The sequence below is a fragment of the Homarus americanus genome, unplaced genomic scaffold (genome assembly GCF_018991925.1).
Source record: "Homarus americanus isolate GMGI-L3 unplaced genomic scaffold, GMGI_Hamer_2.0 scaffold6476, whole genome shotgun sequence".
Lineage (NCBI taxonomy): Eukaryota > Metazoa > Arthropoda > Malacostraca > Decapoda > Nephropidae > Homarus > Homarus americanus.
Window position 1 is genome coordinate 110,001 of NW_024724169.1, and position 20,989 is coordinate 130,989.

Sequence of the window (20,989 nt, forward strand, 5' to 3'; positions counted from 1 at the left end):
GAGGAACATGATAATGCGGGAAGGAGGAGGAAGACACGAGGAGAGGTGGACGAGCAAGGAAGGACATGGAAAGACGAGGAAGGACAAGAAAGGGAAATGGAGTGACATAGAGAACAGGTGATCAAACGCCAGCTTAAAACATGGAGTAAAAAAAGCTTAAACTGGTGGAATTTTGTTTATTAGTTCACATGATGGTGTTTGATTCATCCTGTGTGATATCGAGGTTAATGAGAGAGTCATCAGAAATAGACCAGAAAAAAGTGTGAAAGTAAAGAAAGTTGGAATAGAGAGCGTAGAAGGAAAGTAGAAATGAATATTGGATGAAAATACTTAAACTACTATCTTTAATAAATGTGATAACTAAGACAGAAAGAGAACCGATAATAAAAGGAGAAAGAGAGAAAACTAACTCAGAAACAAAAATAAAAATAAAAGAAAAATAAGGAATAACTAAATACAAGAAAATGAACACGAGTCAAAACACTCACACGGGCTAGGGTACTGTGCCACCTTAGGCTAATGACTGACCAATAGGAATGATTAGATTCGAAGACAACGATATATTTATTGGCTCATATTATGTTTACACTCCTCTTATTGGTGTGAGCTGACGACACAACACCATAAACCTCTCAGTGATGTTGAGAGAGAGAGAGAGAGAGAGAGAGAGAGAGAGAGAGAGACGGAAGGAGGAGGAGACTGGGAGAGAGAGAGAGAGAGAGAGGGAGAGAGAGAGAGAGAGAGACTATCCTCCTTGGTGATCTCACTAAGGACAGTCCGCCTAGGGTCTCGACAGCACTGAGTGAGGAACTTTACCTACCCTTCTCACTACTCCTTGACGTAAGCACCTGTAATACATTCCTTGATCCAGACTGTAATGGTGTGTGATTTGTACGTGGTTTACAGGTGTGTAAGTGTGTTTACAGGTGTGTAAGTGTGTTTATAGTGTGTAGATGTGTTTATATTGTGCAGGTGTGTACATAATGTGCAGGTGTGTACATATTGTGCAGGTGTGTACATATTGTACAGGTGTGTACATATTGTGCAGGTGTGTACATATTGTGCAGGTGTGTACATATTGTACAGGTGTGTACATATTGTGCAGGTGTGTACATATTGTGCAGGTGTGTATATATTGTGCAGGTTTATTCATATTGTGTAGGTGTGTATGTACTGTAGGTGTATATACAGGTGTGTAAGTTGTTGTGTGTGGTCTACTTTACCTGTTAAGCAAGGTGTGATTAGCCAATATTCCAAGAAGGGTCCGCCTCACCCCGCCTCAACCCCACCTCACCCCGCCTCAACCCCATCTCACCCCGCCTCACCCCCGCTTCAACCCAGCCTCACCCACCTCACCCCGCCTCACCCCCGCCTCAACCCCACCTCACCAATAACTATTTTCCTCAACTCTGGTATTTCCTGCCGAAGTGAATTTATACCTGTCACCTGAGGCCATATTTCGTGCTCCAGTTGGTTGATTGGAACGATGACGCACTTTCCTCATTGGTCACTTGAGGTTGTGTTCTGTGATCTAATTGGCTGAACAGAAGTGATAAGAAAGTGGTGTTGTTTTCTCATTGGTCAGCTGAGGCGAGGTCTTGTGATCATATTGGTGAGATAGATGATAGAAATGACATGTTGTTTCTCATTGGCCAATTTTGATGGGGTTCTGTGATTTGATTGGCTGGACAGAAGATAGAAAGATGACAGTACTTGTCTTATTGGCCAGCTGAGGCAGCGTTCACGGATCTAACTGGCTGGTTAGAAAAGTACCGAAATATTCTCATTGGTCAAATAAGTATCCCCTGTTTCCTTAAATCTAATTGGCTACCTATAAAAACGACGCAGTACTCTCATTGGTCAACTAAACTCCAATGGCTTTCTTTTCATTGGTTGGGCTGAAGGGGAGACACAAGAGCTCTCTGGTGGTTGGCTGGGGTGTATGGCGTATCACACACCTCAAGACCCTTAGTTCGACCTTCTCTCTATACCTGAGTACTGTTCCGTCCTCCACCCTCACCCTCGAGTGTTGGAGTAAGGGGTGAGTTGAGTGGGAGTCTTTGAGTGGGCGGTGGGTTGTTTGGAGTGGGTGGTGGGGTGTTTGGAGTGGGTGGTGGGTTGTTTGGAGTGGGTGGTGGGGTGTTTGGAGTGGGTGGTGGGTTGTTTGGAGTGGTGGTGGGGTGTTTGGAGTGGTGGGTTGTTTGGAGTGGGCGGTGAGTTGTTTGGAGGGTGTGTTGGAGTGGGTGGTGGGGTTTGGAGTGGGTGGTGGGGTGTTTGGAGGGTGGTGGGGTGTTTGGAGTGGTAGGGGTGTTTGGTGGGTGGTGGGGTGTTTGGAGTGGGCGGTGGGTTGTTTGGAGTGGGTGTGGGGTGTTTGGAGGGGTGGTGGGTTGTTTGAGGTGTGGGTGGTGGGGTTGTTTGGAGTGGGTGGGGTGTTTGGAGTGGGTGGTAGGTTGTTTGGAGGGGTGGTGGGGTGTTTGGAGGGGTGGTGGGGTGTTTGGAGGGGTGGTGGGAGTCTTTGAGTGGGCGGTGGGTTGTTTGGAGTGGGTGGTGGGGTGTTTGGAGTGGGTGGTGGGTTGTTTGGAGTGGGTGGTGGGGTGTTTGGAGTGGGTGGTGGGTTGTTTGGAGTGGGCGGTGGGTTGTTTGGAGTGGGTGGTGGGGTAACTCTATCATGCTTCCTTATACATAAAGACGAAACAAACAAAAACAAACAAAAACAAACACAACAACAAACATTATAGACAACATCTGTGTCTTGACATAAACAGACAAATAACATTCTATAATACAATAATACAACAACAGTTATAAATCTGTATACAACATAGTCTATAAGCTTAATACAACGTAACCTAACCAACCCTAAGGAGAGACTAGGGCTAGGGAGAGACTAGGGCTAGAGAGAGGCTACTAGGCTAGGAGAGGCTAGGCTAGGGAGAGGCTACGGCTAGGAGAGACTAGGGCTAGGAGAGGACTAGAGCTAGGGAGAGACTACGGCTAGGAGAGGCTACATGGGAGAGGCTACGGCTAGGAGAGACTAGGCTAGGGAGAGACTACGCCAGAGAGAGGCTACGGCTAGGAGAGACTACGGCCAGAGAGAGGCTACGGCTAGGAAGAGGCTAGGGCTAGGGAGAGACTAGGGCTAGGGAGAGACAAGGACTAGAGCTAGGGAGAGACGAGGGTTAGGGCTAGGAAGAGGCTAGGGCTAGGGAGAGACTAGGGCTAGGGAGAGACAAGGACTAGAGCTAGGGAGAGACGAGGGTTAGGGCTAGGAAGAGGCTAGGGCTAGGGAGAGGTAGGAGGCCGGGCGACTGAGCGACCGGGAGTATAGCTTAAGGCTGGGGAAGACCAGACACCCGCCAGACTGGGCTTGAAGAAAGGTTACCTACCCATGAGGTGAAAGTCTGCCCCCCCACTCCCTCTCTCCTCTCCCTCCCTCCATTCCCTCCCTCTCTCCTTGCCTCCCCATCGCCTTCTCCTCCCTCTCCTTCCCTCTCCTTCCTCTCTCCTCCTTTCGTCCCTCCCTCTCCTCCCTCTCTAGAATCGTCTCTCTCTCCCTTCCTATATCTCCCTCTCCTTACTTACCTCCCTTCCTCCTTCCCTCTCTCTCCCACGAATAGGGTGATAAGATAGTTAAGACAGTAAGGTAAGTGGGAGGGTAGGCTAGGTAGGTTGGGTAGGTAGGTAGGATGGGTAGGTAGGTTGGGTAGGTAGGTTGGGTAGGTAGGTTGGGTAGGTAGGTAGGTTTGATTAGGTAGGGAACGGTTCACCTGTGTGGTTATCAACTCACCGCCCGCACCACTACCACCATCCCTACCACCACCACCACCACCACTACAACTATTACCCCCCCTCCCCATCCCCACCACCATCCTCCCCTTTACTGTCGTTAACCCCGTCGAGTATTCCTCCCCCCAGGTGGCTTGTTAAGGGAACCAGATGATAGTTGTTAGTCAGGTGAATCTCCCTCTTCACCTGCCGTCCTGATGAATCATAGTCCAGAAATTCTCAAAAGACTCTCTCTCTCTCTCTCTCTCTCTCTCTAAAGACGTCTTGTTTTACTTGTCATATCAAAATAAAGATTCATTCACACGTACTGAGTCACCCCCTAGTAAAAGTTCTTTCAATTCACAAGTATCAAGATCTCTTTATTTATTTATTATTTTATAACACAAGTATGATTATTATACATGTAATTAGTGTATTGAGAATAAATAAAATATTCGTGTTGTGGATCAGGTTCTGTGTTAAATAAAGAATCTGGCCGTGGTGAGGAGTACTACTACTAGGGGCCGGTTACCACTGAATCTACCCGAAACTTCACCTCACTCATTCCCGCCAACCAACCTCGACAGTAGGACCTCTCTCTCTCTCTCGGGCTGACGAATCATTTCCTGAATCATTTTGTATTGAATCTTATTATTGTTTTTCTCGCTCCTGATTTTTTTTAATAGATATTTTTATTGATTTTTCCCCCTAATGAATCTTTCGTCTGAATCTTGTTATTATTTCTTCATCTGAATCTTTCCTGTACATGCTTCTCGTAGGTCTCGCCCCGTGACACACACATACACAGTGAGGGGGTGAGTGGCGTCCCTCAGTTACTGTGAGGGACCGCCGTGACTCACCAGGGAGGGAGGGGCGGCTCTACAACTCACACACCCACATCATAAGGAATAACTCCAGCGCGGCCAGTCATTAGCGTCGATAAAGCCCTCCCTCTCTACACTGTAATGGCTTATGGGAGCTACGCCAGGCTAACGTTCTCTCGTCTCTCCACCCCCTCGTAACGCCAGGCTAAAGATCTTCCGCCTTTCCTCAGCCCTACACGGATATGCTTACTGGAGCGTCAGGTGTACAATCATACCTCTGTCATCTTCACACACCGTACTATTTGACTACGCCAGACGAACATTCGCTTGTCTCCAGGCCTCAGACACCTGCTGGAGGCTCCTGTGGTCGAGAACAAGCCAGATGACGCACCCAACATCGCCAAGGGGGGGGGGGACCTTATACAACCTTGTTATTGTGTGATGGTTGAGACGTGGATGATGAATTGTCCTTTAGATAAACCTAACCTAACCTAACCTACACGTTTAACACAGGTGCTGGGGATTATCATTATGCTTCTGTCATGGCCCACTGGCAGGAGGGATAAGAGCTCGTTCATAATGCTTCTCTCAGGGCCCACCAACAGGGCCAGAGAAGAGCTCGGTCATGTACTTACACTCAGAGATCAATGGCCTCGAGGGGTAAAAGATCGTTCATATGCTTCAGACAGGGCCCACTGGCGGGGTTCATATGCTCCAGACAGGGCACACTAGCGGGGGTTCATATGCTCCAGACAGGGCACACTAGCGGGGTTCATATGCTTCAGACAGGGCCCACTAGCGGGGGTTCATATGCTTCAGACAGGGCCCACATACTTCAGACAGGGCCCACTTCATATGCTTCAGACAGGGCCCACTGGGGGGTTCATATGCTTCAGACAGGGCCCACTAGCGGGGTTCATCTCAGACAGGGCCCACTGGCAGGGAGGGGGCTTCAGACAGGGCCCACCGGGGGTTCTGCTCAGAGGGCTCACTTAGACAGGGGTTCATATGCCCAGACAGGGCTCACTGGCGGGCTCATATGCTCCAGACAGGGCCCACTGGCGGGGTTATGCTTCAGACAGGCTCACTAGGTTCATAGACAGGGCCCATTAGCGGGGTTCATATGCTCCAGACAGCCTCTGCGGGGTTCATATGCCCAGACAGGGCCCTGTGCACAGGCAGGGCACTAGCGGGGTTCATATGCTCAGACAGGGCTCACTAGCGGGGTTCATATGTTCAGACAGGCCCACTGCGGGGTTCATATGTCAGGGCCCACTAGCGGGGTTCATATGCCCAGACAGGGCCCACTAGGGGTTCATATGCTCCAGACAGGGGCGGGGTTCATGCTAGGGGGGGCCATGCTCCAGACAGGGCACTGGCGGGGTCATATGCTCAGACAGGGCCCACTAGCGGGGGTTCAGACAGGCCCACTGGGGGGTTCATATGCTCCAGACAGGGCTCACTAGCGGGGTTCATGCTTCCAGACAGGGCCCACTGGCGGGTTCATATGTCAGACAGGGAGCTCAGGCAGGGGCTCCAGACACTAGCGGGGTTCATATGCTCCCAGACAGGGCCCCTAGCGGGGGTTCATATGCCCAGACATGGTTCATATGCTCCAGACAGGGCCCACAGGGGTTCATATGCTTCAGACAGGGGCTCACTAGCGGGGGTTCATATGCCCAGACAGGGCCCAGGGGTTCATATGCTTCAAGGGGGTTCATATGCTCCAGACAGGGCTCTCCAGGGGGTTCATATGCTCCAGACAGGGCCCACTGGCGGGGTTCATATGCTTCAGACAGGGCCACTACATATGCCCAGACAGGAGCCCACTAGCGGGGTTCATATGCTCCAGCTCCAGACAGGGCCCACTAGCGGGGTTCATATGCTCCAGACAGGGCCCACTATATGCTTCAGACAGGGCCCACTAGCGGGGGTTCATATGCTTCAGACAGGGCCCGTGAGCAGGTAGAAGGGGTCTTGTTATTAAATTCCTGCTGAGTACACAGGTAGGTGGGCGTAGGGCGTCCATATGGTTAATTAGGGTCTGCTGACAGGTGGACGAGGTCTGACCCTAAGATTGACTTAAGTCCCGTTGGTATTTGGCGAGTGTTTGTTCCTATGTTGTAGTGTTATGCTTCAGTCGGGGCCTTCAGTCAAGTCCAGTAAAACCTCGATTAAGCGGACTATATGGAGAGATAAATCCGTTATATCGAGGTTTTAATGTATTTTTTTCTCATATAATTAAATAAAAATAATCGATGTTTTTGTTCTTGTAAATAATTTTTTTTGTTCTCAGGTAAAGTTTGTTTGTTTATGTTATTTGTTTAAGTTAACTGTGTTATTGTGAGGTAAGACAGTTAGTCACTTATTTATTTATCTATCTATCTATCTATCTATCTACCCACCCATCTATCCAATCTATCTATCTATCTCTCCACAGCGCTGATGGAGCTTGATCACATCCCCGCCAGGAGCCCAGACGCCCGGCCCAGACGTAAGAGGAGCGCCCCCTACATTATCTACCCGGAGATTCTTGTTCTGGTCGACTATGATGGCTACTTGTGAGTTATAGACGTGTGTACGTGTGTGTGTGTGTGTGTGTGTGTGTGTGTGTGTGTGTGTGTGTGTGTGTTTCTAGCTGTTGTGTGTGTCTGTGTGTTTTTTCTGGTCATTGTGTGTATATGTGTGTCTGTCTATTTCTGTCTGTTATCTGTGCGTTTATTATCTCTCTGTCTATATTCCTATCTAATCAATGTATCTCTTTGCATCTGTCTGTCCTGCGTCTGTCTGTCCTGCGTCTGTCTGTCCTGCGTCTGTCTGTCCTGCATCTGTCTGTCCTGCATCTGTCTGTCCTGCGTCTCTCTACCGCCACTACCTGTTGACATCCTCTCTCCCTCCTCCAGGCTCCACGGTCAGGACAACAGCCAGATCAAGAGCTACTATGTGTCTTTCTGGAACGGCGTCGACCTTCGCTACAAGCTACTGAAGGGGCCCAGAGTTAAGGTCTCTATAGCTGGTATCATCATCTCTAGGGTGAGTGAGGTGAGGTGAGGTGTGGTGAGGTGTGGTGAGGTGAGGTGAGGTGAGGTGAGGTGTGGAGGAAGGGTGTAGGACAAGAGAAGGAGAAGAAGACGAAGAGTAGAGAAGGAGGATAAGAGGAGATTTATTACCTTGCTTCTAGGGTTAAGAAGGTTTAAAGTGTTTTTTTTTTGTTTTCTTTTGTTTTAAGTTGTTTTAAACCAAAGTAAAATCGTCATTTATTAGATATTCTTAAATTCTAAATCGTTGATAAATTTAAAAAACAAAGTAGAATCTTCCAAATGTTCATAACCCCAAAAAACATAAAAAAATCAAATAAAAATCGTATCTAGAAATTATATCCATGAATTTTATATTTATATGGTTTTAAAATTTTACATTAATTGAAAAATAGAAATTAAAAAATCACCTACACACGAACGTCATCTAACACCACCTCCTTCACCGCCCCCTACAGAGCCGTGACGCCATGCCCTACCTGGAGAAGAATCGAGTGGGGCGCGACGCGATAGACTCAGCCAGTGCCCTCACAGACATGGGCAAGTACCTGTATCAAGAGCGTCGTCTTCCCACCTACGATATCGCCGTCGCTATCACCAAGTGCGTACCTTATCATAAACTCCAGTAGTTCTTATCTTTCTTTTCTTTTATCAAGTTCTAACAAAAGAGGAGAGGAACTGTCTGCCGAAGGGTGTCCTCCTCGTCAGGCTATAGGTAGATAGCGTATCATAGGGAATCCAACTCCTTTCTGAGGCCCTAAACTCTATTGAATCTAGATGTATAAGTAATGGAAAATGTATAAATTCCAGAAGTTCAACTTCATTCTCGTAGATAGATTGTCTTTTGTTTTAGGGCACAAGTGTTCATGTTTTGATGTAGAAATAGTAGTTCTCTATCTTTTATGACACCTGTAGATACTAGTTGAGGTAGAATGTAGGAAACTGTCTCACTTAGGAAGGTGTTTATAGCCACATCATAATAACCAAACATTATGTGATTTCTCAGAGCCAATGTCTTAGCTGTTCATGTAGAGAAAGAATCATAACTTTCAATCATCTATGAAAACTAATGAAGCTCAAGTACTTATATTAACTGTGTGGTCTCTCTGCCAGTCACTTAGTTTTACACTCTATTAAACTGGTCAAAGTTTTATCAGTGTATCTAACAATCAACTTATTTTAACTGGTTCCTGGTCTTTTTCCCAGTCTCGGGGAGAAGCTAACTCTCTGGTTGACCTGGAGCTGGTTTATGGGAACGAGGCGATCGATAAACCAGGTCAAAAGGTCACCGATAATGGCCCTCCACCCTCTCTTATAAACCCTAAGTCACTACTGTGGCGACCATGAGTTATATAAGTATGATAGTGATGTGTACAGATAGTTTAAGTAGAGGTTAAGTATTGTTAAAGTAAGCTTGATAGAACTAGATAAGTCAAGGGTTGTGAGATGGTTGTTATTTGTGAGAGATTGTGGCTATGAGGTTGTGAGCTCGTAGTCTGCCTTAAGGAGTCAGACCACGGCTCGTCCCTGCTGATGATGGCCGGCCGAGGCACCGTCAAGGGCCCCCCCCCACCCAACCTGTCTCTCCTCATCTAAACTTGTGTTCCCTATTAACATTTCTACCCAGGTACGATTTGTGTCGTCGACGAAAGAGCGGGAGATGCACGACAGGTACAGCCGGTACGTTGCACACAACCCAACAAACGCATACGTGCACACACACATATATACATACATTTGCGTGTATGCCAAAAGAACACGTGTACGGTGGAGGATCTACTGTTTGGGTTATGGGTCGTAGCACAATACAGTCTGGTCCGTAGTTTACTAGAGTTACCCCCTCCAACCCCCCAACCCCCCCTCTAATACCCAGTTTACAAGACCCGTTTTCTATCACACGCTGGAAAGGCCCGCTCCCACCTGTCACATTCAACCAGGTAAGTTATTATCATTTACAACCCAGACGACTTGTTGACATCAGACCAACAAGAAACACCGCCACCACCACCACCCAGCACCCAGCACGCCAGGGACGCCGGAGGTCTGGTTGTAGGGACTCACAAAATCGCTGGTCTGGTCCACTTGTCTGGCTTTTGGGGATACACTGAGAAACAGACCTTCGCGCCCCTGATAACGTTTCTACCCCCAACAGCTGAATCTTAACCACGTCACAACACCGCCTCTGTTGTGATGTCATCCACTAATCTGACGTCACCGCCACCTGTGACGTCGCCACAAGATGACGTCAGTGTTGCCCCCAAAAACTGCACAATAACAAAGGCAGTACTGATGACCCCCAACTGAATAATACGCCCACAAAAATAAGAAAAACTAAATGAAAACATGACTTTTTTCCTTACAGGTTAGACATGTGTAGACGCGCATTCTCAGGGGGGGTTTGCAACAGGGGGACAGCAGGTAGGTCCAACTGACTGACCACAGCACCACAGCACCCCATCACCCCCGCCCACCACCACAGCAACACTGATTAATAAATAATAAAGATAACATAAAGAATAGTTAACCCAAAGCTAAAATAAGATTGTCAAAAATACGTCCATAATTCCTCAAATAAGATTTCTTTTACTACAGTTTAAAATAAGTTTAACAAATTCTACAGACTGTATTTATATTATATATATATAAAATATCAACTATATTACTATCACACGAATGCTATATAATTTTTTTTCATTACCAAATAACTTTTAAGAGAGAAATACATCTTTTGATCTAGTAATAATAATACAAAAGTCAAATCAGTGTTGCAGTGTTGGTCAGTCTCTCGCTTGACTCATTTAAATTTTAATAGGATAATCTAAGGTTAAATTATCATGCCATAAAATTCTCAGAAATTCTCTTATAATTTAGTATTTAATTTACATTCAAATAAACAAAGTCAGACATATTACATACATTAATTAAATAAAATACATATATATAATTCCTAAATATAACTTTGCCATTTTATCATAGAGGACAAACAATACCTATTTATCTTCATTAAATATTATAAAATTCTAGTATTGCACTAAAGTAAATCACAAGTATTATTAGATTCTTATTAAGCACCATCTCAATCACCATAAATCATCCCTTATACGCACCACTATCACCACCATTCACCATTTCCGCTTCACCATATTAAATTATACACCTGTGATCTCGTAATACACACACCTGTTGGTAATTAGTGATTCACTTCAGTAGTCCAATGATGGTTCTTTCTCTACCATTTACAACCATTATACCAGACGAATACTACCACTATCATCACTATTATCATCACAACCACCATCGTCATTCTCATAATAACATTCATCGTCATCTTTACAATCACCATAGCTACCATCATCTTCACCATTTAGGCCATAACTACCACCATCACCACTACAACCACCACCACTACTACCAGTCATTATACATCCATCATAACCCCATTACCCCCCCCCTCACCACTACCACCACCCCCCTCACCACCATCACCACCATCATCACACATTATAAGACTTGACCCCTCAACTTTGACTTCTTAATGACCCAATTATATGTCAAGGACCCTTTAAATAAAACTCCGTCCTAAGTTACCTATCCTGTGGACAAAACAACTACCTATTATAACTTCTGCCTGCTTCCTGGACACGCGTATGTATGTCAGTCCCACGCACACATACAGACATACATACACACACACACACACACACACACAGATCTTTCCTTGACAGTGTTGGCACCACCTGACTTAATTACCTTACCTGTGCTTATCTTACCTGTATATGCACTTTGGACTTTCATTATCTTACTGGACTTTTTGTGTTTTTTTTATATGCACTTAAAACACCTGTTGGACTTGGTTACCTTCTGAGGGACTTGTTATTACGTTTCCTATTGACTTGTCTGTTTACTTGATTTACTTACTTACTTACTTACTTACTTTTGTGACTTAATTTTTTATTTACTTTGTTTATATTTGTTTTGTTTATTGACGACTCCTGTTGATGTTTACGTCTGTGTATCTGATTGGCACCTGTTGACCCGTTGCATACCTGTTGACCCGTTGCATACCTGTTGACCCGTTGCATACCTGTTATGACGAGTAAAACTGACTAAACATCTCTGAGAGCTTGACTGAATTTATTTATGTGAATGTGTGTGAGTGACCCTGATGATAAATGAAAGAAAAACAAATACAAAAGATGGAATTCAACTTAAGTCAGACAGACACAAACAGACAGATAGACAGACAGACAAAAAAATAATAATTCGATGGTAACGTCACCCTTAATGACATTTCCATGACTAAAAGTTTATAATGAACTTTAAAACCCGACAAATATTGACATTATAAGATCGACATATTTGGCTGATTAAGAAATTGTGTTGATTGCTAATGAACGTAGCTAATTTACTAAATGTTGACAGAATGTTTAACACAGCCATAGTTAGAATGTTTAAGGTGTATGTACGTAAGACCAGTGAGAATGTTTACACTCAGCTTCCCTCGGCGTGACATCACCACCTGAGGGTAGGACGCGGGCGAGGGAAGATCGCGTGTGTAAACGACCTGACCAAATATAATGTTGACACTTGTTGCTCTCTGTCTCTCTCTCTCACCGCCGCTGCCTGAGCCGGCTAGCTAAGGTAAGGTACACCTCCATCCATCTTTCAGCCCCTCTTTATCTAGTTCACCTAGACCTCCAGGGTAGGAAGAGGACCTCCTCCTCCTCACCTCTGACTGCCTCTCTGAGTATCTCACATGTGTCTTATCTGAGAGAGGAACACAGTTTCGAGAAGATCAATTTAGTGTCTCTTCTGCCCACTGCCAAAATCTTCAAAAAAATAATTGATCATTGACTTACAGGTTTCAATAAGCGAATAAACAAAAAAAAATATTAATAATAAATAAATAAATATAAGCCAATACATAAACTTTCCCATCACAGTTACGTTTTTTTAAATTATCATAACAAACTTGGCAATACAGAACCAACACTTAGCATAATCCGAGATCTTACAACAGCCTTACGATAATTTTCCTCATTTAACTCATAACAAAATAATGCAAGAAACTCCCACACTAATTCTATATAATTTTGGAGTTAATTTTAATGATTTCAATGAATGTGGGAGTTACGGTTTTACATTACCAGTTAGGAGGAAATTTTTTTTTTTACGTAAGACTGTTTCAGAACCTGGATATTATGCCTTCTCAACTTGCATGATGATGAAGCTGTGCTTGTCTAGGGGAATTAATCGTTGTTTACTTGACCAAGGAAGATAGATAGATATTTAACTGTTAATTTCGTATCTAAATTTGAAAGGGGATGAATTGGGTAGTTAGTTATCACCGTCTCAGTTGTAGATAACGAGACCCGGAAGTGGTTAGGCTAGGTTAGATTAATTATGGTCAAGTAACACAAGCATCAACTCGAGGCCTCTGGGTGTTTGTGCATGTGTGTTTGTGTTTGTTTTTTGTGCATGTGTGGTTGTTTTATTGTGCAAGTGTTTGTTTTTTGCATGTGTGGTTGTATGTATTTATGTTTGTGTACGTGTGTGTGGGTTTGTTTGTATGCTGTTGCATGTGTGTTTATTTGCATGTTTGTGTGTGTGTGTGTTTTTTTTTTCCTGTATGAGTTTTATTTACATGTTTGTTCATATTTTGTGTATGTGTGTTAGTGTGTGTTTATCCATGTATGTATTTGTATGTGAGTATGGCAATGTGTGTGTGTGTGTGTGTTTACATATGAAAAAGTATAAACGCCATAACGTTCTCTTGTTTTGTTTTCTTATCACTTCTCTTATACTTTATCCCACTCTCTGTAGTTCCCCCTATATTATCGTTCTTCCATCCTCTATAATTCACCCCAAAATTATAGTATTTTCTTTTAGTTTAAGTTGACGTTTTCTTCTTTGATTCTATTTTTCGTGTTTTTTTCATAGTTTTTCATAATGTTTCGTCCAATTTCCCTTCTGTTATCTATCTGTTCTATTTATCTTCGTTATTATCCTATATACACTATAACGCTAAAGGGGTACATACCGAAACTCACTCGTATTATACCTAGTTTCATTAATTAACTCAAAAATTGATTTAAGTAGCTATCGAAAGTTGGTTAATTTTAAAGTTTTTGGTGAGTTCTTGTTGTTGTTTTGTGTATTTGATGATTTCACGAGAGAGTTTTTCAGTTCTACCTGCAAAAATAATAATAATATTCACCCCTTTGATAACTCCTTTATTTCTTACTTCTCCTATAGATAACTAATACTTCTGCATGTGTATGTCTGTCGCTTGGAATGTGTATGTTGTATGTTGCATGGTTTCCACACAACACTGCAAACCAAACTTGCAAGTGAATGTTGGAATGTCAAACACATACAAACAATATTCCATACACACTCCATTTTTATTTGTTTACAATTTTCTGATATAATTTCAGTGTAATATTAGTGTTGTTGTTTGTCTAATATCTTTTATTAAACTGTAAATCCTGTATAAGTTCTATCAATTGCTATTTATTCTTTTCACTTCGTTTCTCAGTATCACGTAGTCTTAGTTTTTTTGCCTTCCGATGGTGTTGTGAGATGACGACACAGTAAATATGGTGAGAATTAGTGTGTCGTAAGCTCACAACATTGAGGAATTTGAAAAGGATTTGTAGATGATAAAAGAAATTATGAAGGGTAGAAGTGAGGAATATTGCTTTAAATCCTTATCAGTTTGGGAGTAATATTTACGGTATCTTTGCTTTCGTTATCTTTATAAATATATATGTATTGTCTTGGCTATCTCACCATTTAACAATTCAAATTTAAGTTAAATTATACTCAAAATACTAAAGAGATGTTAAATAAATATAGATTTGTTTGCGTTCGAGTATCCAAGTCGGATTTTATTATACGACGCCACACGAACGCATATCTTACCTCGAGAGACAAGCTTCCCACACCCTTCATATTTTCTTTACATTGTGCTTTCTATATAAAAAAATACCCCCCCAAAAAAATGACGATTCGAATATATATAAAAAATCTTTCATATTCGTTTATTTTCATTCAAGTCTTGCTTTACCTGTCTTGTAAATAAAGTCCTTGGGCTCATTTTTGTAAACATCACCTCTAATTCCTTCCCCCGTCACCATAGCCTACGTGAACTCATTACCTTAAAACACCCACTAAGATCTTCTGGTGATAATAACATCTATCATTATCATTAAAGTTGATATTACTGTTTTAATTGGTCTTCAGTAATCAATTATAATCCAAATTTACATCTAAACTCAAAACGAAGTCAATGTCAGGAGATACGAACACTCAGTAGGTGTTTACAGGTCGAATTCGTCATCTTCATTCATAAAATCAAGAAGTCTCCTTTACGCTGTTTACTACGTTGTGTTGTGTGTCATCAGCTGATCTCTATTGTTATGTTTACAATGGCTCCCTCCAGCTGTTCCCTCACGCATGGAAGAGCTTGAGTTCAGACTGGTCACATCTCGTTGGTCATATTTCTTTGTGATTATGGAAGAATAAAACACCAATAAACGATAAATAGAGTAAATAATGATAAAAGAATCTACAATTTGTGTGATAAGATGGAACCCCCTTTCTATACCTTGTTCAGTGGGGGCCAGAAGTACTTGACGAAGACACACACACACACACACACACACACACACACACACACACGAAACAACCATAACCCTTACATCATTGGGTTAATAACATGAACCAATTCGTCAATACACACTTAACACCAAAACAATCCTCAAAATAAGAACACAGATTATTCAACAAACCTTTCAAATGATGACAGAACAATTCAATAAATAAACAAACGAAATATAACTAACGTAGATAAACAGATGAGTAAACACGGTGTAAAGGAGACGATGGTGTATGTATCAGTTGAGATGACCTGTCTTATGTGCCCTGGGTAGGATTCGCTTACGTGGGAGGAGCCTGTGTCGTCAACAAGAGGCTGCAGAAGGTCAACTCGGTGGCCATCGTGGAGGACACTGGGGGTTTCTCTGGCATCATTGTCGCGGCTCATGAAGTTGGACACCTGTGAGTATTCCTTACCTGTTAGTACGAGGAGAGAGAGAGAGAGAGAGAGAGAGAAAGAGAGAGAGAGAGAGAGAGAGATTGTCTTCCATCGTTAATGTTGTCAAGTTTACTTTCTCCAGATATGTGTGTCTATCTGTCTGTCTGTGTCTGTATTAAATCTACCATTTTATCATAACAACTACTAAGATTTTTAAGGATATTTTCATAACACTCATGACGTGTGTGTGTGTGTGTTGCAGATTGGGGGCAGTTCACGATGGGTCTCCCCCACCTTCCTATCTTGGGGGTCCAGGTGCTCGAAGATGTCGTTGGGAGGACGGCTACATCATGAGTGACTTGAGACATACAGAGAAGGGCTTTAGGTGGTCATCATGCTCAGTTGAACAGTTCCACCATTTCCTCAAGTAAGTTACAGTGTATTACAACCCCCCCCCCTGTACTTTATACCTCAATTCTTGTACTGTAGTTTTGAATCCATAGCAAAAAGCTACCAATACAACTACCTGGGGAATCTAAAAAAATCTAAAATCTAATAATGTATCAGGTTATAATGACGTACTTAACATATTTTCGGTCACTCTTCCACCCCTCAGCGGAGACACAGCTACATGCTTGTACAACTTACCCCACGAGGACGAGTCCCTACCTCGAGTATTACCAGGCAAGCTGCTCTCTCTCGACGCCCAATGCAAGAAAGACCGTGGAACTTCGGCGTGTTTTGTAAGTATAATCAACTTCTCCCCAAAAAACGACAACACGACACGACCACTGTGAACTACGACCTCTACGCACCACGACCGCTTTGAACCACGACGTACAACCTCTACAATCCACGACCTACACCCACAAGTGACATGACGAAAAAAACAATTGAAAGACGACCAGAACTTGGACGATGGTGGACAATGATCAGCTGTGAATATTTGGGCGATAACCACATGCAAACAATAGACTACAGACAAACAATAGACTACTTACAAACAATAGACTACTGACAAACAATAGACTACTGACAAACAATAGACTACAGACAAACAATAGACTACAGACAAACAATAGACTACTTACAAACAATAGACTACTGACAAACAATAGACTACTGACAAACAATAGACCACAACCAAACAATAGACTACAGACAAACAATAGACTACTGACAAACAATAGACTACTGAAAAACAATAGACTACAGACAAACAATAGACCACAAGCAAACAATAGACTACAGACAAACAATAGACTACTGACAATCGACGATAGACTGTACAATATCCTGATGACAACAGACTGTAAACAACTGACAACAGACTAAAGACCATTGACAACAAACTAAATCACTAAACCACTGTTGATGTTGTCAGGTATTGCCCCCCCCCCCACACCCACACTCATTACCTGGAGGCTAATTAAACACAAGTGCTAATTGCTATCTCCACCTGTTCTCTCTACACTAATTAATTATCATAGTTTCTCTCCTTATCAATTTTCTCTAGTTTACATTTTTTTCCTTATTCCCTTTTCATTATCTCCCATCTCGTCTTTCTTCCCTCTTTCCCTTAATCTACCTCCCTTCCCTTAACCTCCCTTTCCTTAATCTACCTCCCTCCCCTTAATCTCCCCCCTTTTCCTTAACTTCCCCCCTTCCCCTAATCTACCTCCCCTTAATCTACCCCTCCTTAATCTACCCCTCCCTTAACCTCTCCCCTTTCCCTTAACTTCCCCTCCTTCCCCTTAATCTACCCCCTCCCCTTAATCTACCCCCTCCTCTTAATCTACCTCCCTTCCTTAACCTCCCCCTTCCCCTTAATCTACTTCCCTTCCCTTAACCTACCTCCCTTCCCTTAATCTACTTCCCTTCCCTTAACCTACCTCCCTTCCCTTAATCTACCTCCTAATAATGAGTGTCTCCCTCCTCGCCTCGCTCCTGCAGAAGGATGACCGTGTGTGCGCCCAGCTCTTCTGCTTCGACTCCTCCAGCGGTTACTGCGTCTCCTACCGCCCTGCCGCCGAGGGGTCAGACTGCGGCAACGGGAAGATCTGCAGCAATGGCCGATGTGTCTTTGATAATGGCAACTCCATCTCTGACTTTGATATTAGCAGGTAAGGGGTGAAGGAGGAAGAGAAGGAAAAGGAAGAGGGGTGAAGGAGGATAAAGAAGAGTGGAGGAAGAGGAGAGGTAAATGAGGAGGAAGAGAAGGAGGAGGAAGAATAGGAATGTATACGTCTCTCTTTATATTTAACTTAATAAATAGTGCATTAATAACCTATATAAATAACCTATTGTAAATCACGTGTTATTGTGATTATTACCTATTGTAAATCACGTGTTAGTGTGATTATTACCTATTGTAAATCACGTGTTAGTGTGATTATTACCTATTGTAAATCACGTGTTAGTGTGATTATTAACTATTGTAAATCACGTGTTAGTGTGACTATTAACTCGTGTTCATTGTTGTTGACAGATCCGGAGAACATTTTATATTCCAGTCGACTCAGATCAAACCTGTTCCTACCTCTACCCTCTCTCCTCTCTCTCTCTCTCTCTCTCTCTCTCTCTCTCTCTCTCTCTCTTTATATATATAATTTTCTATGTATATAATTCTATTCAGATTATGTATAGTTTCAATCGTATATAATTTGTTTTTCTTTTTTAATTTTCTCCATAGAATATAACTTTTTCTTATAGCTTTTGTATATGAATTGTAGACAAAGATGACGTGTATACTATTGCCAAACTCCAGTTTTATCCACATTCCACCTTTCCCCTCCCCATTCTACAGTAGATCTAATTGGTGGAACAGGTGGGATCGTAACAGGTGGGATCAGGGAACTAAGTCCACCAGTTCTACCACCAGTACCACCAGTACCACTTCCACCACTACTACCACTACCACCACAACCACCACTACTACCACACCCTCGCCGCCCAAGGACTTAAAGAAGAATTATAAGGATCCGGTTAAAGCGCCTGGTTAGTATGATGATTTAACCCCCTAAGTAGGCTGGCTTAGCCCCTTGAGTACAGTAATGTAATCCTTTCAGTATGACATGACCCCTTGAGTACGATAACTTAGTTCCTTGAGTACGATGACTTGACTCCTCCAGATAACGATAGTCTTCCTCACAGACGGGGAGTGTGAGGACAGGATCGCCAACATCGCGGGAAGTCTTACCTGTCAGGAGTTCCTGAGGTCTTACGGCTTCCGCTACTGTGGTCACCGTTACATCCAGAAGAACTGCTGTCGCTCACAGAAGGAGATGTGCAGCGGTCGCTAGTGAAGGGCGCGGGGGGCGTACCTGGCCGCGAGCCACGCCAGGTGAAGGCTTCAAGCACCCCAGGCCCCACCCCATACCCAAGATGGCGCGGGGCCAACCCACCTCACGGGGCACCTCGGGCTTCACACACCTGGAGGGCCCCTTACATGTCTAGTGGCTTCATACACTTGGTGGCTTCGTTGATCGAGGGTTCCTCATGCCCTGGTGACCTCACACACTCTGTGGCTTCACTTACGTAGGCCCCAGACATAAGAAGCCCTGTCATCCGGGGAGGACCTTCGTCAGAGGAAGCCCTCCGCCCTTACATCTTAGGAGCTCCCTCTTTAAAAGATGCCGATACCTAGGGGGCTCCTTAACACCAATAGTGGATTCGGTCGCATGCGGGTGGGAGACGCGGGAGGAGGTGGGTGGCGGCACAAGGCCCTCCCAGCTGCGGCGGCGGCTTGCTGGCGAGGCGACGGCGCGGGGATGGCGCCCCTAAAAGGCCTGATGTCCTTATGGGATTCGGTGCCAAGGGGTGCCTCACCCAGTGGGGACCAGTACCCAGGGCCCTCCGAGACCTGGAGGGCAGCGGCCAGCCACCCACCACCAACCACCCCCACCCCGGTCACACTGCACGTTCCCTGCCCCTCCACCACCCACATCCACACAACACTCTGTACCTGACAGTACATGATACACTCTCACCACACAGCCTCACCCTCCTCACAACACACCAGGGCCACACGGCCTCACCCTCCTCACAACACACCAGGGCCACACGGCCTCACCCTCCCTCACACACACTAAACACTGGGCCACACAGCCTCACCCTCCCACACTAAGTGCCACAGCCTCACCCTCCTCCACACACACACCAGGGCCACGGCCTCACCCTCCCTCACAACACACACTAAGTGCCACACAGCCTCACCCTCCTCACAACACACCAGGGCCACACGGCCTCCTCCTCACAACACACCAGGGCCACACAGCGGGGCCACACGGCCCACCCTCCTCCTCACAACACGCTATGCCACACAGCCTCTGCCAGCCTCACCTCACACACCAGGGCCACACGGCCTCACCCTCCCTCACAACACACCAGGGCCACGGCCTCACCCTCCCTCCTCACAACACACCAGGGCTACACAGCCTCACCCTCCTCACAACACACCAGGGCCACACGGCCTCACCCTCCTCAAAACACACCAGGGCCACACTACCATCAGATAAATCAACTTATTCAATAGTTTCATAATAACCTCGGATGATAATATTTATTTATGAGTATTTCTGAAACGTAATATAAGTTGTTCCCTGACAATCGTTTTATACTATTTATTCAGAACCATGAACACACACACACACACACACACACACACACACACACATATATATATATATATATATATATATATATATATATATATATATATATATATATATATATATATATATTTCATGTAAATCCACAATGAATAATGATTGGCGGGTTACTGGCAGTGGGCGGGGTCATATGCAGTGTATCGGCCAATCATCTCATCCCATCTGTGTGCGAGGTCACGATTGGCAACCAATTAGCCACTTAGCCAAGTCTTTCCTAAGGTGTTCGCTTGAGCGGATGCCGTTCCTCTGAACGTACCGTTCAAAGGAACGTGTGTAATGTAAATAGTTGTTGATTTTTATATATAAATTTCAATTACTTTTGATGTATCATAACTTTTTGTATCATTGACTTCACTCATCTCTGTAGTGGTATTTTCCCCTGTGCAATTTTTCTCCTAGAACAGAAGGTCTTTACCGTATGAAAAATTGCATTCCTTTTTTTATTATTTCTTATAAATTATAGAGCAGTAATGTCACTTTATTGTACATAACTACCTAGAGGTGTAGTATTTATATGTAAGAGTCGTGAACGCGTGCGTGTGTGTGTGTGTGTGTGTGTGTGTGCTCCTGTCCTCGGTAAACACCGGGGCTCACCGAGGGTAACTTCCTTCACTGTTTGGTATACTGTAGAGGATAGAAACAAGATTAATAATT

The 20,989-nt window shown here is 44.1% G+C and overlaps 2 protein-coding genes across 2 annotated transcripts in view; both read left to right on the forward strand.

Moving 5' to 3' along the window:
* LOC121864076 (A disintegrin and metalloproteinase with thrombospondin motifs 4-like) overlaps positions 1-18,205 on the forward strand; it is a gene marked incomplete at its 3' end in the record, with an annotated part of 107,175 nt that extends 88,970 nt beyond the window's left edge. The window contains exons 9-17 of the mRNA XM_042362978.1: positions 7,030-7,150; positions 7,493-7,622; positions 8,086-8,228; positions 9,255-9,307; positions 15,562-15,688; positions 15,928-16,092; positions 16,282-16,408; positions 17,619-17,788; positions 18,154-18,205. Coding sequence (XP_042218912.1) covers positions 7,030-7,150; positions 7,493-7,622; positions 8,086-8,228; positions 9,255-9,307; positions 15,562-15,688; positions 15,928-16,092; positions 16,282-16,408; positions 17,619-17,788; positions 18,154-18,205 — 1,088 coding nt within the window. The remainder of the gene's footprint in view (positions 1-7,029; positions 7,151-7,492; positions 7,623-8,085; positions 8,229-9,254; positions 9,308-15,561; positions 15,689-15,927; positions 16,093-16,281; positions 16,409-17,618; positions 17,789-18,153) is intronic.
* Positions 18,206-18,388: 183 nt separating this feature from the next.
* On the forward strand, positions 18,389-19,736 carry LOC121864071 (exocyst complex component 5-like). Its single transcript, XM_042362972.1, has 2 exons — positions 18,389-18,662; positions 18,819-19,736. The coding sequence occupies exons 1-2, from the start codon at positions 18,404-18,406 to the stop codon at positions 18,965-18,967; spliced, it is 408 nt and encodes a 135-aa protein (XP_042218906.1). The 5' UTR covers positions 18,389-18,403; the 3' UTR covers positions 18,968-19,736.
* The last annotated feature ends 1,253 nt before the right edge of the window (positions 19,737-20,989 follow it).